Genomic DNA, 18209 nt, shown 5'->3' on the forward strand with positions numbered 1-18209 from the left:
GCACAGAATTAAAGTATTAGCCCAGATAACTGAACAGACTAATGGAACAAAATAGATATGCTCATGAAGAGAATTCTATAGCACAGGTCACAAGATGTCAAAGCCAAGTAAAGGGAATGCAGAGACCAGAGAGTTTTATGGCTGGAGACAGAGAGAGGAAGGGGGCAAGACAAAGGATAGAATTAAAAAAGAAAATTTCAAAAACAAGTAATTTTGTCTGTTCTGCACAATGGACATTTAATGTATGCCTCTTTGCAATTACTGTTGTAACAATAATTGGCATAAAAAATCTTAAATTGTAAGTGTGTGAATGAGATAGCAAGAAACCAACTTATTGACAATAAATTTGGAAGTATATCCATGCAAATAATACCCAATAGAATCAATGCATGAACTGCAATATTTTATTTTAGTTTACAGGAGTAATCTATCATTACAGGTTGCAGAAAGAAAATGTTCAGTGATATTTACAATCATTGCAAAACATAGCTCTATACAAATTTTATCCTGATCAATATGAACAATATTTTGTAAGAACTATTGCATGTAAAGCATACTAAAAATAATAAACACAGATAAAAGGAGAAAAAAGCAATTAAGATATGACTATCATCTGAAAAACTATTACATATACCATCGAGTTCAACCTGGGAAGATTCTATTAGATATAGAACACAGTCAACCTGCAACATTTTAAAGCTGCTAATATTACTTACATTGGTATATTCTGTTATACTACAAGGAAATCTATACTTGTTAACAAGTTCTATTCTCAGTTCTGTATAAGATTCATATTAAATATATTCTACACATTTGTAATTCAGATGGGAGGACACAACCTCCCCCACTGAAAAATATAAAAACTTTATTTTTTTTTACAGATTCGGACGAAAGTAGCTCATGCTTCAGTGCTGTGCAAAATTCTCTAGGTTTAATTAGCATATCATTTATAATTTTATACAAAAGGAAGGGGAAGGCTGACACAAAACAAATTTGGGCCAACCAATACTACAGTTTCCCCATCTTTTGCACAACTGCAAGCACTAGATACAGAAATGCAAATTATACAACTACTAAAATAGTTATGGTAAAGAAAAACAAAATAAGGTACTCAGCTTGATGAGTGACTTCCCTACGATATTTTAATTCCGTAATAGGTTAGAAACTATCCAGTCAACAGTGAGGTTATAAGACAAAAACATTACTGATAGAGACATGATTAATAGAACTTTCTACCACAAATATACTAAATGATATTCAGCAGTAAGAAAGAGAAAAGCTTCAAAGCTTCTCTCTCTCCCTCTCTCTCATTAAGGCTACAAAATGCTTTGTGCAACAAATTAAGCCTTTGTAGGCAATGCTAAGATATTGCAGTGCACAAAGAGAGAGAGAATCTTTGTAATAAAATCTACAAGCTCATCAAAATATAGGCACATACACTTCCATGACCTAATACTTAACAGTAGACTTACCCATATTTTAATAATTATGAAATTTGCATGAAATTCATTTTGTGGGATAAAAATTATTTCACAATTAACTGCTAAGTCTTTACTGTAATTTAAACTTTAAAGCAAGTCTGGCTTCATCATCTGGTTAACAAGGCAACATTAACACTACAATCAGCAGTGCGTATTTCCTCCAAGAAATGCTTGGATTAAGAAAAATAACCTAATCTTTTTCAAAAAAGCACTGATGTACATTTGTTTAAATTCAGCAGAGCGTGGTTATAGCAAAATGGGATCAGTGGTGTAAGTATTCTTCAGTTTAACTTTGCTTGTCCACATGTAGAAATAAATACAGAAACTATAGAAGGCATTATAGGAAGTAACAAAAAAAAACTGAACAAAAATGACCATTACAACAGAAGAGCTTTAAAATAAACCAAACAGAAATGCTCCAGTTTTTAAATATTGATCTCATGAACAGATTTGTTTTAAAAAGAGTTCTTGAAGCAATGTTACTTCGTTTTTATATCAGCAGCATGAAAGACAAGGACTATATTACATCACGGTTAGCAGAAATAAGTGGAAGTATTTACAGAATGACACAACAATTGCTCTCTCCAGTCTTTTCACGGTTCCTTTGACCTAGAGACATTAAATAAAAATTTTGGTGAGAAACAACCTTGTGACAATGTAGTTTTCTTGTTTCACTTTTCCCCTGAAAGATTTTCATTTCCACATAGCCCCCACTGAGTAAAGAACAGAAACAATTCTCATGCTGCTGGAAGAGGCTCAATGGATTACTCAGATTTCTTTTTTCTTTAACCATGCAACTGCTCTCTATTAAAATACTTAAGTTTTAGTCAATTTCACATCTAACTATAAATGAAATTGAGGCAGAGTAACTGGAAATGAATCAATGGCTTACTGCAGGAAACATACAGATATTTTGTACAGAGTTGACAATGTCAAGTAAATGATGAACCAACTATCAAAATAATAATGAGCCTCATTTTTTATTTGTATATAAATTAAATTGCAATCACTTTCAAAAAGAAAAATCTATAGTATTGACAAAATATAGATGCAAATTTATGCACTACAAGTAAGCATGATCACAGATAATAGCCATATTAAATGACCAGATGTCAGCTAAGGGATCAGAGGGCCCTCTCAGATCTACCAATAAAAGTACATTCAAATTAAACAATTCCAGTAAATTATGAATTGTTTTCCTTTTTTAAAAAAGTGCAACTGAGTCGGTCCTTACCCTGGGAATTTGGCTCTGGCAATGTTTCTCTTGCAACCAAGTGCATTACAGTAGTTTTACCAAGTGGAAGCTTTAAAGCTGTAAATGGCACATGATAATTAATCTCAAATAATTTATTCAACTAAATCTCCAGCAAAATATAACTTTAAAAAGGCAAAAGAGAATCAACCTATTCAAACTATGCAAGTTTTAAATGAGCAATGACTTCCATTGCACAACATTGTTCTTCTGAACCGATGATCCCTCATTGCAACTCTGAATCACGCTTTGAAATCAATTCATATCATTCAAATTTCAATTGACTAGAGACAGTTATCATATCACAATGTGTAACTACATTGAACAATAAATACCAAGCAAATTCCCCATGATCTTCAGTGTTACGGCATTCACTGAATTCTGCATCACCAATATACTGGATGTTATCACTGTCCAGAAGGCATAGTGTACCAGCCTTCTCTCATCCAGAAAGTTGATGTGGAATTCAATGATGGTGGTACCAATGAAGGTTAATGTAAAAGCTAAATGCTGTCAACATTAGGATGGATGAAATACAGCTTTGACTTCCAAGTATGAGTTACAATGATGTTTTTCCAATGCAAGTTCTGTATGCCATGATGACTGTCATTAACCCCAAGGGTGGCTTTCACAGGAGTGGAGGATGAGAATGGCTGATTAGTGGGGCAGATCCCTAAACAACACATGGCCATACACAGGATCAAGACTAGGATGAAGTATGGTTGGTAACTGTGAAAAGTAGAGGGAGCATAATGGGAATGGGACAGGTATCCAGATGGAAATCTTGAGGAGAAAGTGATGAGATAGAGCATGATGAGGAACAGAAGGGACTGAGGGGCTGAAGAAAGGGCAGGAATTCAGAGAATAGGGGACCGAGGTTGGAAAACAGTTTACAAGAACTTCTATTGCTTTACTCTCAGTTTATTTCCTTTCTTCAATTCCTTTCATACTTCACACATCTCCAAAATTAACTTGTTACCAAGATTATCAGCATATTTTGCCAATATTATCAAATTCTACATTCAGTCTACTTTTTCCTTTTTCTTTAGCCATGGTTACACAACATGCCCTTCAGTATTTCATTCTAAAATGTGTTTATTATGAGGTTTTGGTGATGTTTATCCAGAAAATCTGTGTGAATGAGTGAGAGTGAGAGAGAGCATATGTAAGAGTACATCAGAAACAAAGAAAATAAGTGTGGAAGAAAAAGTGAAGCAAAGGGAAAGAGCAGCAGTGGTAGGTGTGAGGACAACATTGATGCAGCAAAAGTTAGAGAGGAAAAACAGTCACAGAGATAGAGTTGAAAGATGAGGGCAAACATAAAATGTTATATAGCAAAAAAGATGGTGAGAGAGACAGTACCTAGAAACAGTTACACACATGCCCCTTACATACTGTACACTGAAGAACAAAGACAGAGAGAGAAACATCTTCAGAGCAAGAGAAAAAGATGGAGCAAAAAATTAGAGGCAAAGAAAATATTAGACAAGCAAAAATTCAGAGAGCACCACACAGATGCTCACAATGGGAAGACAGAAGTGATATGAAGTGAGAAATCAGATGGAGATTAAAGCAAAATAAAAAGAAAACTAAAGAAAGAAAAACAAATTAAAAATTGGGAGTGTGAGACCAAGCAAGGGAAAAGTGAGAGAATGGAAGAGTCTGAGAGGGAGAAAGACGTTAAGAGGAGAGAGTGGGGGTAGATCTGCATGAGGCAGATAATTCAGAAAATGCCAGAAAAAAAGAGAAGGGAAAGGAAAATATACTGCATGCAAACAGATAAAGGGAGAGAGAGCAATAGGAAGGGAGATAAGGAGTGACCAAGGATTATCTGCAGAAATGAAAAAGGGTAGAAGAGAGGTATAGTAGTTAGTGCCACCACCTCACAGCTCCATGGATTCTGGTAAATTCTGACCACTGATGCTGTCTGTAGTATGCATGCTCTCTCCTTGACACTAATTTTTCACCAGATGCTCCAGATTCCTCTGACATCCTAAATACATTGGTAGGTTAACCAACTAGCATACATATGGTTAACTGGTAAATCACAGCAGAACTGACAGCTAAGTGAGAGAAAATGTTGCAAGTATACAAGGATACAAGGAGGGACAGTACTGGACTGATAGGCATACTCTGCTAGGAAATGTCATACAATCAATATGCAAGCATGAATCTGGAAAGACAGACAAAATTATTGGGGAGATAGAAGCAATGACTTAATTTGGCAGTTAATGTAACTTTAACATAAAAGAATATCCCAAATGACCCTGATTGAAAAATAGCAATGGTAACTGGGGTGAAATGTGATATGGAAGCGAAGAAACATGGGAAAGCAGGATGGAGGGAGATCAAAGAAATCTGAAGTAAAAGAACTGAGATTAATTGACTGGCATGGCGGGTGGCAAGGAGAGAGGTAAAATGTAGGTAGGTGTTCTGATTTGGTTTACGTAGGATAGAGATAATGAGTGCGGATATATCACAAAAACAAACCTGGACAAAGGAAGAATAGCAAGCTATTCTGTTGATATAGAAATAAATTTCTCCTGGTGATGAACTGAATGTAGGGTTTGAAGTGAAGACGAGAGATGAATAAGATGCATGTTTAACTTCAGTGAATGGCTGGGGAAATGAACAGAAGCAAAAACTATGCTGAATATTGTCTACCTAGAAAGATGATTGAATTAGCATGATAATATTCATTAGAACCAAGTTCTAGGTGACAATGCCAGATAGTCATTCAGGTAGCATACTACATTTGTTTAGTTGAAGATACTGGGTGAATCTAGATATGTTAAGACACAAATTAATCCCACTGTTACCTCTGCAGTGTGGCATATGTATAGCAACTGGAAACAAATACCAGAGGAAACAGAATTAGATGGTAGCAGTATTTAGTTTTGTTTATCATACTTCCCATAGGACTGATTGGGGGGGGGGGCAGAGGTGGCTGTTTCATTACACTGGAGGTGGTACATGCATGCTTGTGTTGTTATTGGACATATGGGAGAAAGCAACATTTCAAACTTCAGCAAGGAAGAAAAATAATAGTTATTGCAGTCAACAGACTATCACAAAGCAGATAAATTAATTAATAAAAATGTTTAACCTTAGAAACATTTACTTCAATACTGGATAACATTTATGCTGACTACTAGTATTGATATTACTGAACTGTTTTCAATGAAAATGTGACCTTTGCTACTCTTATAACATTCTTACATGCTATTGATTAGATTTCTTACCTCCAAGAGTGACATTTCCATGTAGAAATCGCCCTTGATAGATGAGCCGAAGAATACTTGGACTGCTGACAAATTCATCTTCCCAATCTTAAAGACAAATAAATAGCAATATTAAATGTAGATTTAAAATGTTCCACCTCTACCATGGTACTGAAACAGGCTAAGTCCTTTTCTGTCCTTTTCAACCAGTTTGCTGCTATTGATATGACAAACCATATTATTCTCTTCATATAAATCTTCACAGACAAGGGCGATTCGACATAGGACAGTATAGCAGTGGGCCTATTGGGCACGATGTTGTGCTGACCTATATAAACCTTCTCCACGATAAATTTAACCTTCCCTACTACACAATCCATAATCCATTTTATTTACATCAATTTGCCTATGGTCTTATTGTATTAGCCTGAAATGCATTCCAGGCATCTATTACACTGCAAAAAAAAAAGATCTCCCCAAGACTTTCCTCCACTCAACTTAAACAGATGTCCTCTGACATTGGCTTTTGCCACGCTGGGAAAAAGGCACTGGCTGTACACTGTATCTATACCTCTCAATCTTTATTCACCTTTATCATGTCACCTCTCATCCTCCCTCACTCCAAAGAGAAGAGCGTTAGCTCACTATCTTTGCTCATAAGGCATGCTCTTGAATCCAGACAGAATCCTGGTATACCCTTCTCTGCATCCACTCTAAACCTTCCACATCCTTCCTATAATGAGACAACCCAGATTGAACACAATACTTCAACTGTGGTATAATCCAAGTTTTATCGAGCTGTACCATTTCCTTGACGTTCTTGATCAATTTCCTGACTAATGAAGGACAACACATTCTAAATCTGTGCCCTATTAGATTTTGTAAAACAATGAATGTCTGTCAAGTCGAAAGACTGCTTAACCCTCTCTGAACTCTAAACATGTAGGGTCTGTATGTCTGTTAGTGAGCAAACACTGTTAATGTCTGTAGAATGTTTGCTGATAGTAGCTGGATTCTTTCTTAGTCTCAGGCATCGTTAAATTATAAATGTCTGTAAAGTAGTTAGATAGCTGGTTTGATAGATTTTTGCATTCAGGCTTATTACCTATTTGTAAAGATTAATGCCCTTTTGTAAATCCAAGGGAATGCTGTGTGTCTTGACATAAGTGAATGAGGAAAATGTCTAATTGATTTATGACGGCTGTGTCAATGTACATAGGGTACGTTTGAAAAGAAAACAACTTTTGTCTCAACACAACATCATAGAGTCTATCTCTGTACTTGTGAAACTTGCATTTATGGGGGTGGTTTCATAGGACTTCAACTGGGACCAGAGACTGTGATTGGTGCCTGGGACCCAGGAGTGGTCTCGGGAGCAAGTTGGAATTTGGAGTTTCCCCCAATCAAGTGGTGACTAAGAATCTGAGCCCAAAATCCTTTGTGCCTTGCAGAATCTTTGTGGAAATCTTTGACTTGATGCATAGTATTTTGTGTGGTTTATCTGTTTTCTATTTTATGATAGAACCATAGAACACTACAGCACAGAAAACAGGCCATTCGGCCCTTCTAGTCTGTGCCAAAACTTTATTCCGCTAGTCCCATTGACCTGCACCCAGTCCATAACCCTCCAGACCTCTCCCATCCACGTACCTATCCAATTTATTCTTAAAACTTGAGTGAGCCCACATTTACCACATCAGATGGCAGCTCATTCCACACTCTCACCACTCTGAGTGAAGCAGTTCCCCCTAAACCTTTCCCCTTTATCCCTAAAGCCATGTTCTCTCGTATTTATCTCTCCTAATCTAAGGCTACGTCCACACTAGACCAGATAATTTTGAAAACGCCGGTTTCGAGTAAAAACGACAGGCACCCACACCAAGCGTTTTTCAAAATATCTCTGTCCACACTAGAATGGATATTTGGGCGAATCTCCCCCTACTGGGCATGCACAGGACACACAGAAAACAAGCGAAGAGGAAACGGTATACTCGGTGCACGTTTGTCCAGTTACAGACTAGAAAAACTTTAAAGGAATTACTGTTGGCTCTCGCGCAGGAGGACTTAAAACTAAAAAACAACAAATACTGGAGCGTATGGAGGCAACCGAAAGGGAGTTCAAGGACAGTATGACCCAGCTGACAACGAACATTGAAAAACTAACTCTGTTGCATTAATAAAGCACCTTGTTAAATGTATAAAACATATTTGCATCAGTGTTATCTTGTATTTCCATACAACGTTACATTAGGCTGTTACCCATCTATTGTCAGAGATAAATAAATAAAGCCATCCGTTAGTCTTGCGAGACCATGGATCTGCGCCTGGAAAGTCTTCACTCTCCAGGGCGCAGGCCTGGGCAAGGTTGTATGGAAGGCCAGCAGTTGCCCAAGCTGCAAGTCTCCCCTCTCCACGACATCAATGTTGTCCAAGGGAAGGGCATTAGGACCCATACAGCTTGGCACCAGTGTCGTCGCAGAGCAATGTGTGATTAAGTGCCTTGCTCAAGGACACAACATGTTGCCTCGGCTGGGGCTCGAACTCATGACCTTCAGGTCACTAGTCCAATGCCTTAACCACTTGCCCACATGCCCACACATTGTCAGAGAAGTACTTGCATAAATAGGTAAACCACCTTCATACAAGCAAGGACAGAAAACAGGGCAAAATGAGTGTACTTATTTATTCAGTAAGCTATGGGTCAAAGTATTTGGTGAGTACATTTCTAACTCTTCTGGCTTCAGTCTCGTTGTCATCTGTTCTGAAATTGTTAGGTTGTGTGGGGGATTGCGTTCAAGAAAACAATGAAATGCCGCGCTGCGGCCATCTGTTCCGGCACGTCATGACCGTTTTAAAATAGTCAAAAAAGCTTACTTTACAATTTAACTCTCACGCCATTCACACCGACTGCGCATTATAACAGCTGTCCGGCAGTGCTTGCGTAGTACCAAGCAGAAACAGAAAAGGCATTCTTGTTGTGGTGTTGTCATGACAGCGTTTTAAAATACCTCTCTTTACCCTGTCCACACTATAATGCGCAACAATTGTTTTCAAATTTACACACTCTGGAGAATGTTTTAGAAAAGCTCCGTTTTAGGGGATGAAAATGCCGTTTCAATGTGGACAGAGGGTCAAAACGAAGAGAAAAAGCTTTGTTTTCAAAATTATCCAGCGTAGTTTGGACGTAGCCTAAGTGGAAAGAGCCTATTCACATTTACTCTGTCTATACCCCTCATAATTTTGTAAACCTCTATCAAATCCCCCCCTCAATTCTTCTACGCTCCAAGGAATAAAGTCGTAACCTGTTCAATCTTTCCCTGTAACTCAACTCCTAAAGACCCGGCAACATCCTAGTAAATCTTCTCTGCACTCTTTCAATCTTACTGATATCCTTCCTATAGTTAGGTGACCAGAACTGCACACAATACTCCAAATTTGGCCTCACCAATGTCTTATACAACTTCACCATAACATCCCAACTCCTATACTCAATACTTTGATTTATGAATGCCAGGATGCCAAAAGCCTTCTTTACAACCCTGTCTACCCGTGACGCCACTTTCAGGGAATTATGTATCTGAACTCCCAAATCCCTTTGTTCCTCCGCACTCTTCAGTGCCTTACCATTTACTGTGCATGTCCTACCTTGATTTGTCCTTCCAAAACGCAACACCTCACACTTGTCTGCATTAAATTCCACCTGCCATTTTCTGGCTTATTCTTCCAGTTGGTCCAGATCCCTCTGCAAGCTTTGAAAGCCATCCTCACTGTCCACAACGCCTCCAATCTCGGTGTCATCAGCAAACTTGCTGATCCAATTTACTACATTATCACCATCATGATAATAAATTAGGCAGGCTTCAGTTATTTTGTTATGCTTATGCACTTATTGTCATATCACCTGGACACTCAAATAGCCTGGGTCCGATTAATCCAGCCCACTATACTTTAGCATTGCAAGCAGGGTCCAGGACTATGTGCAAGTGGACAAGCAAGTTGAGCAATACCCAAGACTTATCTCAGGTCTCCAGATGGACAAATAACTTGAACTTTTTGGATTGCTGGCTAATGTTCTAAGTAAATGGGGTTATCCCAGATGTCTGAGAGGTACTTGCTGAATTGTCTGACTTAAGCTTCTGTGTGTAGTACCACAATGCCATAAGCATACAGCTTTTCCTTCTAAGAAGGATACTCTATCTGTCTTAAGTAGGGTGGATTTTTATGACTGCATTGTGGCAGTTGAGTATTGAAAAAGCTGAGCTCTCTGAGGAAATCAGGCAACTGTAGCATGAGATGGCCTCTGGGTACTCAGAACACTGTTTTAAGTGAAACAGCACACAGGGCACCAGAATGTGTTGAGCACTCTGAAGTTGAGCAAATTGCCATGGTAGGTAGATTGGCTACTGTAATGCAAAAGCACTGCATTCACAGAGTTACATGATGGTCGATTCTGTAAAGATATGATCTATGGTCTTGCAGGCAGACTGGGACCCAGATACTTGGGATGCGGATATTTGGTACGATGATGATGATTCGATGGGGATGGAAATAATGTAATCAAGGAACATACCCTCAAACATGCAAAAGTTAGAAGAATGCTGATGAACAAAATCAAGCTGCAATGGCCACTTTCCACAACTACAGTATCACTGAGTTCCAAGATTTAAGCCAAACGCTGTCTCAGCACCCAGGGGATCCTTGACCAGCTGGCTCACCTGAAAATGGGATTTAGGAGCTTCTCAACTGTGTTTTTTTAAAAAATGTGCATGAATTGATTCAGTTAGGGTCATTAATGACAGACCCACTGGCCCTGGCTGAGTTGCAGGCTGGTCAGGCTAATGGAGTTGAACAATAGTTGAATTGTCATACAAAGCAACACACATAAGATGCTGGAGGAACTCAGCAGATGAAGCCATCTATGGAAAAGTGTAAACAATTGATATTTTGGGCCGAGGCACTTCATCCGGAACATCAACTGTTTACTCTTTTCCATAGATTTTACCTGCCTGCTGAGTTCCTCCAGTATTTTGTGTTTGTTGCTTTGGATTTCCAGCATCTGCTGATTTGCTCATGTTAGTGGTCATACAAGCTGTCCGTGCTTGTTACCCTGCCCCTTTGGATTGGGATGCTGTCCTCGGAGACTAGCAGTCTATTTGCCCAACATGAAGTGTCAGAAGTAGATCGGGAAAAAGTGCAGGTAAGGCTGCTTTTAAATCCCGGCAACAGCAAGAGGCATTCTGAGTGCATGATGAATGGAACTAGGAATGCCCCAAAACAGCCAATAATTGTGGCTCAACAGTCGGTATTCAAAGAGCTCCTCTTCCCATCTTAGTAGAAACGAAATGTTTCTGTTCCTGCTGAAAACAGGGCTGGATAAGGAAAAAACTGACTAACTACTGGTGTTTTTAGTGTGTTAAACTGTGAGCATTGTGACCCAGGTGGGTTGCATTTGATAGCTTAGACCAGGAGTTCCCAACCTTTATTACGTTATGGACCCTTACCATTACCTGAAGGGTCTATGGACCCCAGGTTAAGAACCCCTTGAGAACAATGTACTGGTCATCCTTCCAGTCTCTACACTGGAATGTCATGTTAATCTGAAAAAGGAGGAGATTGCCCGGTTATTTCCAGTCTTGGCTGGATTGCACTCTGGATGACAGGTTAATCAGCGCATCGCATAGGGCTCCAGGACTGCCACTATTGCTATAACTGCAACTCATATTCCCATCATCCCAGAGGGAGACCTGAGGCCTTACATAACTATTACCCTTTGGTGGTCACAGCGTAATAAGCAATAGCAAATCGCTTTGGTGGACACTCTGGCTAAGGTTACCTTATTATATGGGAATCCAGATCTATATACAGGGGAGTACATGTGTATTCAGGGATTTGAGGGATCAGATACAGATGCTGTACTAACAATGGTCTGCCTCGCTGTTGGCAAGGGACCTCCTTGATCTGTCCACATGTTTACCTCCCAGGTACCTGAACACAGTTTGGGAAATGATCTGTCAACCGGAATCTCTATCTCAACACCCTTTGGCAAATTTGCTTTTGGTATTAGGAACTGTCCATTCTGGTTGGAAAGGCAAAATGAGAACCTGTCTTTATACCCTTGCCATCACAAACAGTAGTTGTCATGCAAAGTAGTCTCCCTGGAGTGCATAAGCAAATTGATGAGACAGTTAAGTCTCTCCTAAACCTGGGGATTCTTCTTCCTTCCCTATCTCCTTACAATAGCCCTGTTTGGCCAGATCAGAAGGCTGATGGTTCATGGCACATGATCATTGATTATCGCCAGTTAAATTGGTTTGTCCCTCTGCTGGCCACAGCTGTTCCAGATGTTGTGACCCTTACTGAGGACCTTTCCAGCAGGATTAAGAGTTATAATGCTATTTCTGATTTGGCTAAAGCTTTCTTCTCCATCCGTATTGCTGAACAGTCCCAAGATCAATTTGCTTTTACATAGAATAGCCTTCAGTACATCTTTACACTGCTTCCACAGGGTATGTCCATAGTCCTAATACACACAGGAAGACAGTATGAGGAAAAATCTATCCTGAGTTTGTGGATAAGAGTAAGCTGACTAAGCAAGAATGAAAACATTTCTAACTACCTCTCCACTTTTGTTTTCAAAGTTTCGTGCCAGAATGTTGCTTTGCTCTATTTTAATGTTTGTCTTGTGTGTTATGGGATGTCTAACATCTATTGAGACCTAACGTTGTCTGATCGAAACGTTGACTGATCATTTCCATGGATGCTGCCCAACCTGCTGAGTTCTTCCAGTGTGTTGTGAGTGTTGCTTAAACCTAGAGTGACTGGCCTCAGACAATTTTTTTTCTATGAAACAAGGTAAAGTGCCAAATTGATTGTAATTTGTCTCTTGCATCCCTGTAGTGTTTGAAGCTCTTACTCATTCTGTTTGAGTTGCAAATAGTTATTGTTAACATCTTCTTGATGTGTTCTTCCCCCACCCACCCCCCTCCCCTTAGGGATTAGGACATTTTAATATGAATGTTGAGGTTAATCCTTGGATCTGTATAATTTTCTCATTTTAATAATCATGATGATTAGTTTTAATCATTCAACTGATATTAATACGTACTCACACAACACACACAAAATGCTGGTGGAACGCAGAAGGCCAGGCAGCATCTATAGGAAGAGGTACAGTAGACGTCTTGGCCCAAAACATCCACTGTACCTCTTCCTATAGATGCTGCCTGGCCTGCTGCGTTCCACCAGCATTTTGTGTGTGTTGCTTGAATTTTCAGCATCTGTAGATTTCCTCGTGTTTGTATTAATATGTACTCTTTGCTTTAAGCAGAAGGAAGAGTTCTATATATCAGAATCAGGTTTATTATCACCGGCATGTGACATGAAATTTGTTAACGCAGCAGCAGTTCAATGTAATACATAATCTAGCAGAGAGAGAAAAAAAATAAATAAAATAAAACATAATAAACAAGTAAATCAATTACATATATTGACTAGATTTAAAAGAATGTGCAAAAACAGAAATACTGTATATTAAATAAAAGTGAAGTAGTGTCCAAAGCTTCAATGTTCACTTAGAAATCGGATGGCAGAGGGGAAGTTCAGACATTCAAAGGGCAGCATGCGTCATATTAGATTTTGTAAAACAATGATAGTCTATCAGATTGAAAGACCACTTAAATCTTTCAGAGTTCTTAGCATAAGGGGTCTACCTGTCTGTTAGTGAGTAAAATTTGCAAGTGAGTAAACAGTGTTCATATCTGTAGAATGTTTGCTGATAGTAACTGGATTCTTTCTTAGTCTCAGGCACCATTAAATGCAAATGACTGTCAAGTGATTTGATAGTTGGCTTGATACATCCTTTTTGGATTTGGGCTCATCACTTGTATGTAAACATCAATGCCCTTTCTTTTAAGTCCAAGGGAATATTGTATGTCTAGACATGAGTGAATGACGAAATGCCTATTTGATTTATAAAGACTGTTTCAATGGTCACAGGATGTTTTTGAAAAAAAACAAGCTGTGTTGAGACAAAAAGTTATAGTGTTTCTCTCTCTCTGCACTTGTGAAATCTGTATTTATGGGGTGCCTTTCCCAGCTTTGTAAGACTTCAACTGGGATTGGAGATTGCGATCGGTGCCTAGGACCCAGGGGTAGACTGATGAGTAAGTTAGAATTTGAAGTTCCCCTGACAACAGCAACAATCAAGTGGTGACTAAGAATCATTAGCCTTGCAGAAATCTTTGTGACTTGCTATGTAGATTTTTGGGGGTTCATTTGTGCTTTTTATTTTATGATAATAAATTAGGCTTCAGTTATATTGTTGTGTTTGTACCACATCTCATGGATACTCAAGTAGCTTAGGACTGATTAATCTAGCCCATTACAAAAATCTCTCTCATTTTCAAGTTGCTACTTAAAACTTACCCATTTAACCAAGTTTTACTAATCAGACCTAATAGCCCATAATGTAGCTTAGCTTTAATATTTTACTGGTGAACATTCTTGCTGATTTTAAAGGCAAAGGAATGTAGTAATCCCTGTAAAGGAAGTAGTGGTTCTTGTATTTAATGAACAAACAGACTGTGTAGAAGAAATAAAGACACTAACTAGAATTTTTGATCTGCAAAATATAATATGCATCATGGGAATGTGATCAAACAAAATAAGATGGATCTACACAGGAAGGTATTAGAGTAGATAATCAAAAGCTTAAGAACGGCTTGGAGGAGATCAAATATAGAAGACTTTCTTTGGAGAGTTAAGGGAAGGAAATTCCAAGGCATGTGGCCATAGCAACAGAAGGCAAAGCTGTTAACAATGCAGTAATTAAGGGTGGATTTTCAACTGGCAAACTGGCATGGGTCTGTTCAGAATGTAAGAGTTAAAGTGAGGCAGAGTTAAAGTATCTTAAATTAAGAAAACTTTAACATAGTAATGAAAATAAAAATTAAAACCACAGATGTTGGAAGTCTGAAATGAAAAGGGAAAATGCTGGGAACAATTAGAAAATCAGGCAGCATCTGTGACCATAAAATAGGTACAGAAGTAGGCCATCGAGTCTGCTCTGCCATTCGATCATGGCTGATCTATTTTCCTTCAATTCCACTTTCCAATGTTGGGGGAGTCCAGAACCAGAGGCCACAGTTTAAGAATAAGGGGTAGGCCATTTAGAACGGAGATGAGGAAAAACTTTTTCACCCGGACAGTTGTGGATCTGTGGAATGCTCTGCCTCAGAAGGCAGGAGGCCAATTCTCTGGATTCTTTCAAGAGTTAGATAGAGCTCTTAAACATAGCGGAGTCAAGGAAAATGGGGAGAAGGCAGGAACAGGGTACTGATTGTGGATGATCAGCCATGATCACAGCGAATGGCGGTGCTGGCTCAAAGGGCTGAATGGCCTACTCCTGCATCTACTGTCTATTGCCTATCCTCTCCCCGTAAACTTTGACACCCTTTCTAAAGAAACCATCAAACTCTGCACTAAATATATCAAATGACAAGGCCTCTATGTCCATCTGTGGCAATAAATTCTGCAGATTTACCAACGTCTGGCAAAATAAATTTCTCGTCTCTGTTCAGAAAGGACATCCTTGTAATTTTAAGTGGTGCCCTCAGGTCTTAGACTCCTTCACCGTTGGAAACATTCTTTGCATGTATTCTCTATCCAAGCCTCTCAATATTCAGTAAGTTTCAATGAGATTCCCCTTATTTTTCTAAACTCCAGTGAATGCAGGCTGAGAACTAAACTCTCCTCGTGTGTTGACCCTTCTATTCCTGGGATTTTTGGATCCCCTCTCATGCCAGCAGATACCTTCTTAGATCAGAGACAAAAGCTGCTCTCAATACTCCAAATGCAGTCTGACCAATGCCTTAAAAAGTCTCAGCATAATATCCTCAATACTTCATGCTCTTCCACCTATCTTTGTATTGTCTGCAAATGTGGCCACTAATCCATCAATTCCATCATCAAGTATTAACATATAACATAAAAAGTAGTGGACCCAACACAGGCAGCATCTGTGGAAAGAGAAACAATTAACATTTTAAGTTACCACCTCACTTCTCCTTCCACAGATGCTACCTCACCTGCTTATTGCTTCTATCATTTTCTGTTTTCATTTTAGTAGCAGGGTGTTGCTAAATGAGGTGCTATCGTGTGGGCACGTGCCCAAGTGGTTAAGGCATTGGACTAGCGACCTGAAGGTCGTGAGTTCGAGCCCCAGCTGAGGCAACGTGTTGTGTCCTTGAGCAAGGCACTTAATCACTCATTGCTCTGCGTTGACACTGGTGCCAAGCTGTATGGGTCCTAATGCCCTTCCCTTGGACAACATTGATGTCGTGGAGAGGGGAGACTTGCAGCTTGGGCAACTGCTGGTCTTCCATACAACCTTGCCCAGGCCTGCGCCCTGGAGAGTGAAGACTTTCCGGGTGCAGATCCATGGTTTCGCAAGACTAATGGATGCCTTTACTTATGTGCTAAAGTGCTGAGGAAGGAATAAGATTTAGGGAGCATCTCAGGTTTAAAAAGGTAAAATAAGCGTGTTCAGAAGTGCCTTGAAATGACCATTTGTAGAGACATCAAAGGGATGGGCAATTGTTTTGGTAGAGGAGTTGAGGTAGAGGCTACATAGCACAATGGCAGAGGTCAGAATAGGTGGGTCTAAGTGATTATCTCAGTCATGGACCAAATGTCATGCAAATGCATAGATTTTGGATATCAACACTGTTAATGGAACAGGTAAGCTAATTCAAAGAACACTTTGCATGTTCTCCCCCGGAGCCTGTGGGTTTCCTCCAAGTAATTTAGTTTCCACCCAAATCCCAATGAAGTGTGAGTTGTTAGGTTCGTTGATTGTTATGAATTTCCAATAGAACAGGAGGCAGAATCTTAGCAGGCATGTGAGAGAAACCAGGTTACAAGGAAACAAGTGGTGGAATGAGATTGTTGGAAGCATCAACACAGATTCGCTGTGGCAAGTAATCCCCAATGTCTGAGGGAAATATGATGCATTGCTCTCCCAAATCTGGATGCAGTTGAATGTTTTTCAAAAAATGTTATTTCACAATAGTTAGGGATACCCTAAAACAACTAAAGCATTGTAGCTGAAAGAGTTATACTGTAAATCAAACCCAGATTAAAATCTCGAATCAAAAATAACTACTTACCCATCGGCCAATTTTCATATACATGTTTGGCAATGTCGGCTGCTGAGTCATTGGGTGAAAATAGAAATTCTTTTGTTTTTCCACTGACCAAGATGAGTCGTAAATTAATCTGTTTTAAAAAAGGGAACATTCATTGTACTCCAGTGAAAAATCTAAATACTTGTATATATTTGTATTTATGCTCAACATTAATACTGCCATTCAAAACAGAAACAGCAGTCAATAAATTACATCCACACTATGCCAAACTAACAAAACAAAATTAGGGTTAACAGACTACAAGTTTCCTTTAGCATGAAAAAGCAAATTAAAATACTTTTATGGCCACAATTAACTTTGGATGCCATTATTTACAATGGCATATAGTAAAGTCTAATAACAACATGGCAACAGCACTTAAAGCCTTGTGAATTGTCAATGCTAGTGGATGATACATTTTGGCTCCTACTCAAGACTTGCACCATGACAAAAGTCTGTCTTCAGCCACTTCAACTCACTCCATGATATCAAGAAATAGTTGAATACTGAATGTAGCAATGACCATGGGGAAAAAAAATAATCTTGTCTGTCATAATGATGTCTTATAACCCAGAATTAGTCATTCCTTCAGCCAAGCTGCTGCCACAAAATTAGAAGACCAGTACACTGGCTTGGAAAATTGCCACACATGCCCGCCCACAAAAATAAATCTAATCTGGAAGATAACTTTCTAATCAGACTACTCCTAATCATCAAACTGACGCAAGTTGTTGTTGATATTGCTATCAACAAACTATTCAATTGATGTAGCTTGGGTTTCACTATGCTAACTCAGTTTCAGATTTCCTCACAATCTTGGTCTAAACAAGAAGCTGAGTACCAGGGATGAGGTGAAGTAAAAGCGAGTGACCTGCAACATTTGACTAACATTAAAATCGAGGAGCACTGATAAAACTGAACATCTAAGGACAAAGTTGAAATTAATTCTTTCATAAATCAGAAAACTTTAGAGTGTGGTCAATCGCTCTAACCATAAGAGGCTGCACAAGTTTCTCAAGGTAATGTTCTAGGCTGCTTCATCAACAAACTTTCTTTCATTACACAGTGAGAA

At 38.9% G+C, this 18209-nt stretch overlaps 1 protein-coding gene across 1 annotated transcript in view; it reads right to left on the minus strand.

The window, feature by feature from the left end:
* Nucleotides 1–393: 393 nt before the first annotated feature.
* The window catches only part of ubl3a (ubiquitin-like 3a), a 62133-nt gene continuing 44317 nt past the window's right edge, over nt 394–18209 (minus strand). The window contains exons 2-5 of the mRNA XM_063052894.1: nt 17120–17228; nt 5976–6062; nt 2716–2793; nt 394–2090 (exon numbers count right to left, since the gene is read on the minus strand). Coding sequence (XP_062908964.1) covers nt 2038–2090; nt 2716–2793; nt 5976–6062; nt 17120–17228 — 327 coding nt within the window. The 3' untranslated portion in view covers nt 394–2037. The remainder of the gene's footprint in view (nt 2091–2715; nt 2794–5975; nt 6063–17119; nt 17229–18209) is intronic.

The sequence above is a fragment of the Mobula hypostoma genome, chromosome 7 (genome assembly GCF_963921235.1).
Source record: "Mobula hypostoma chromosome 7, sMobHyp1.1, whole genome shotgun sequence".
In the NCBI taxonomy this organism is placed as follows: domain Eukaryota; kingdom Metazoa; phylum Chordata; class Chondrichthyes; order Myliobatiformes; family Myliobatidae; genus Mobula; species Mobula hypostoma.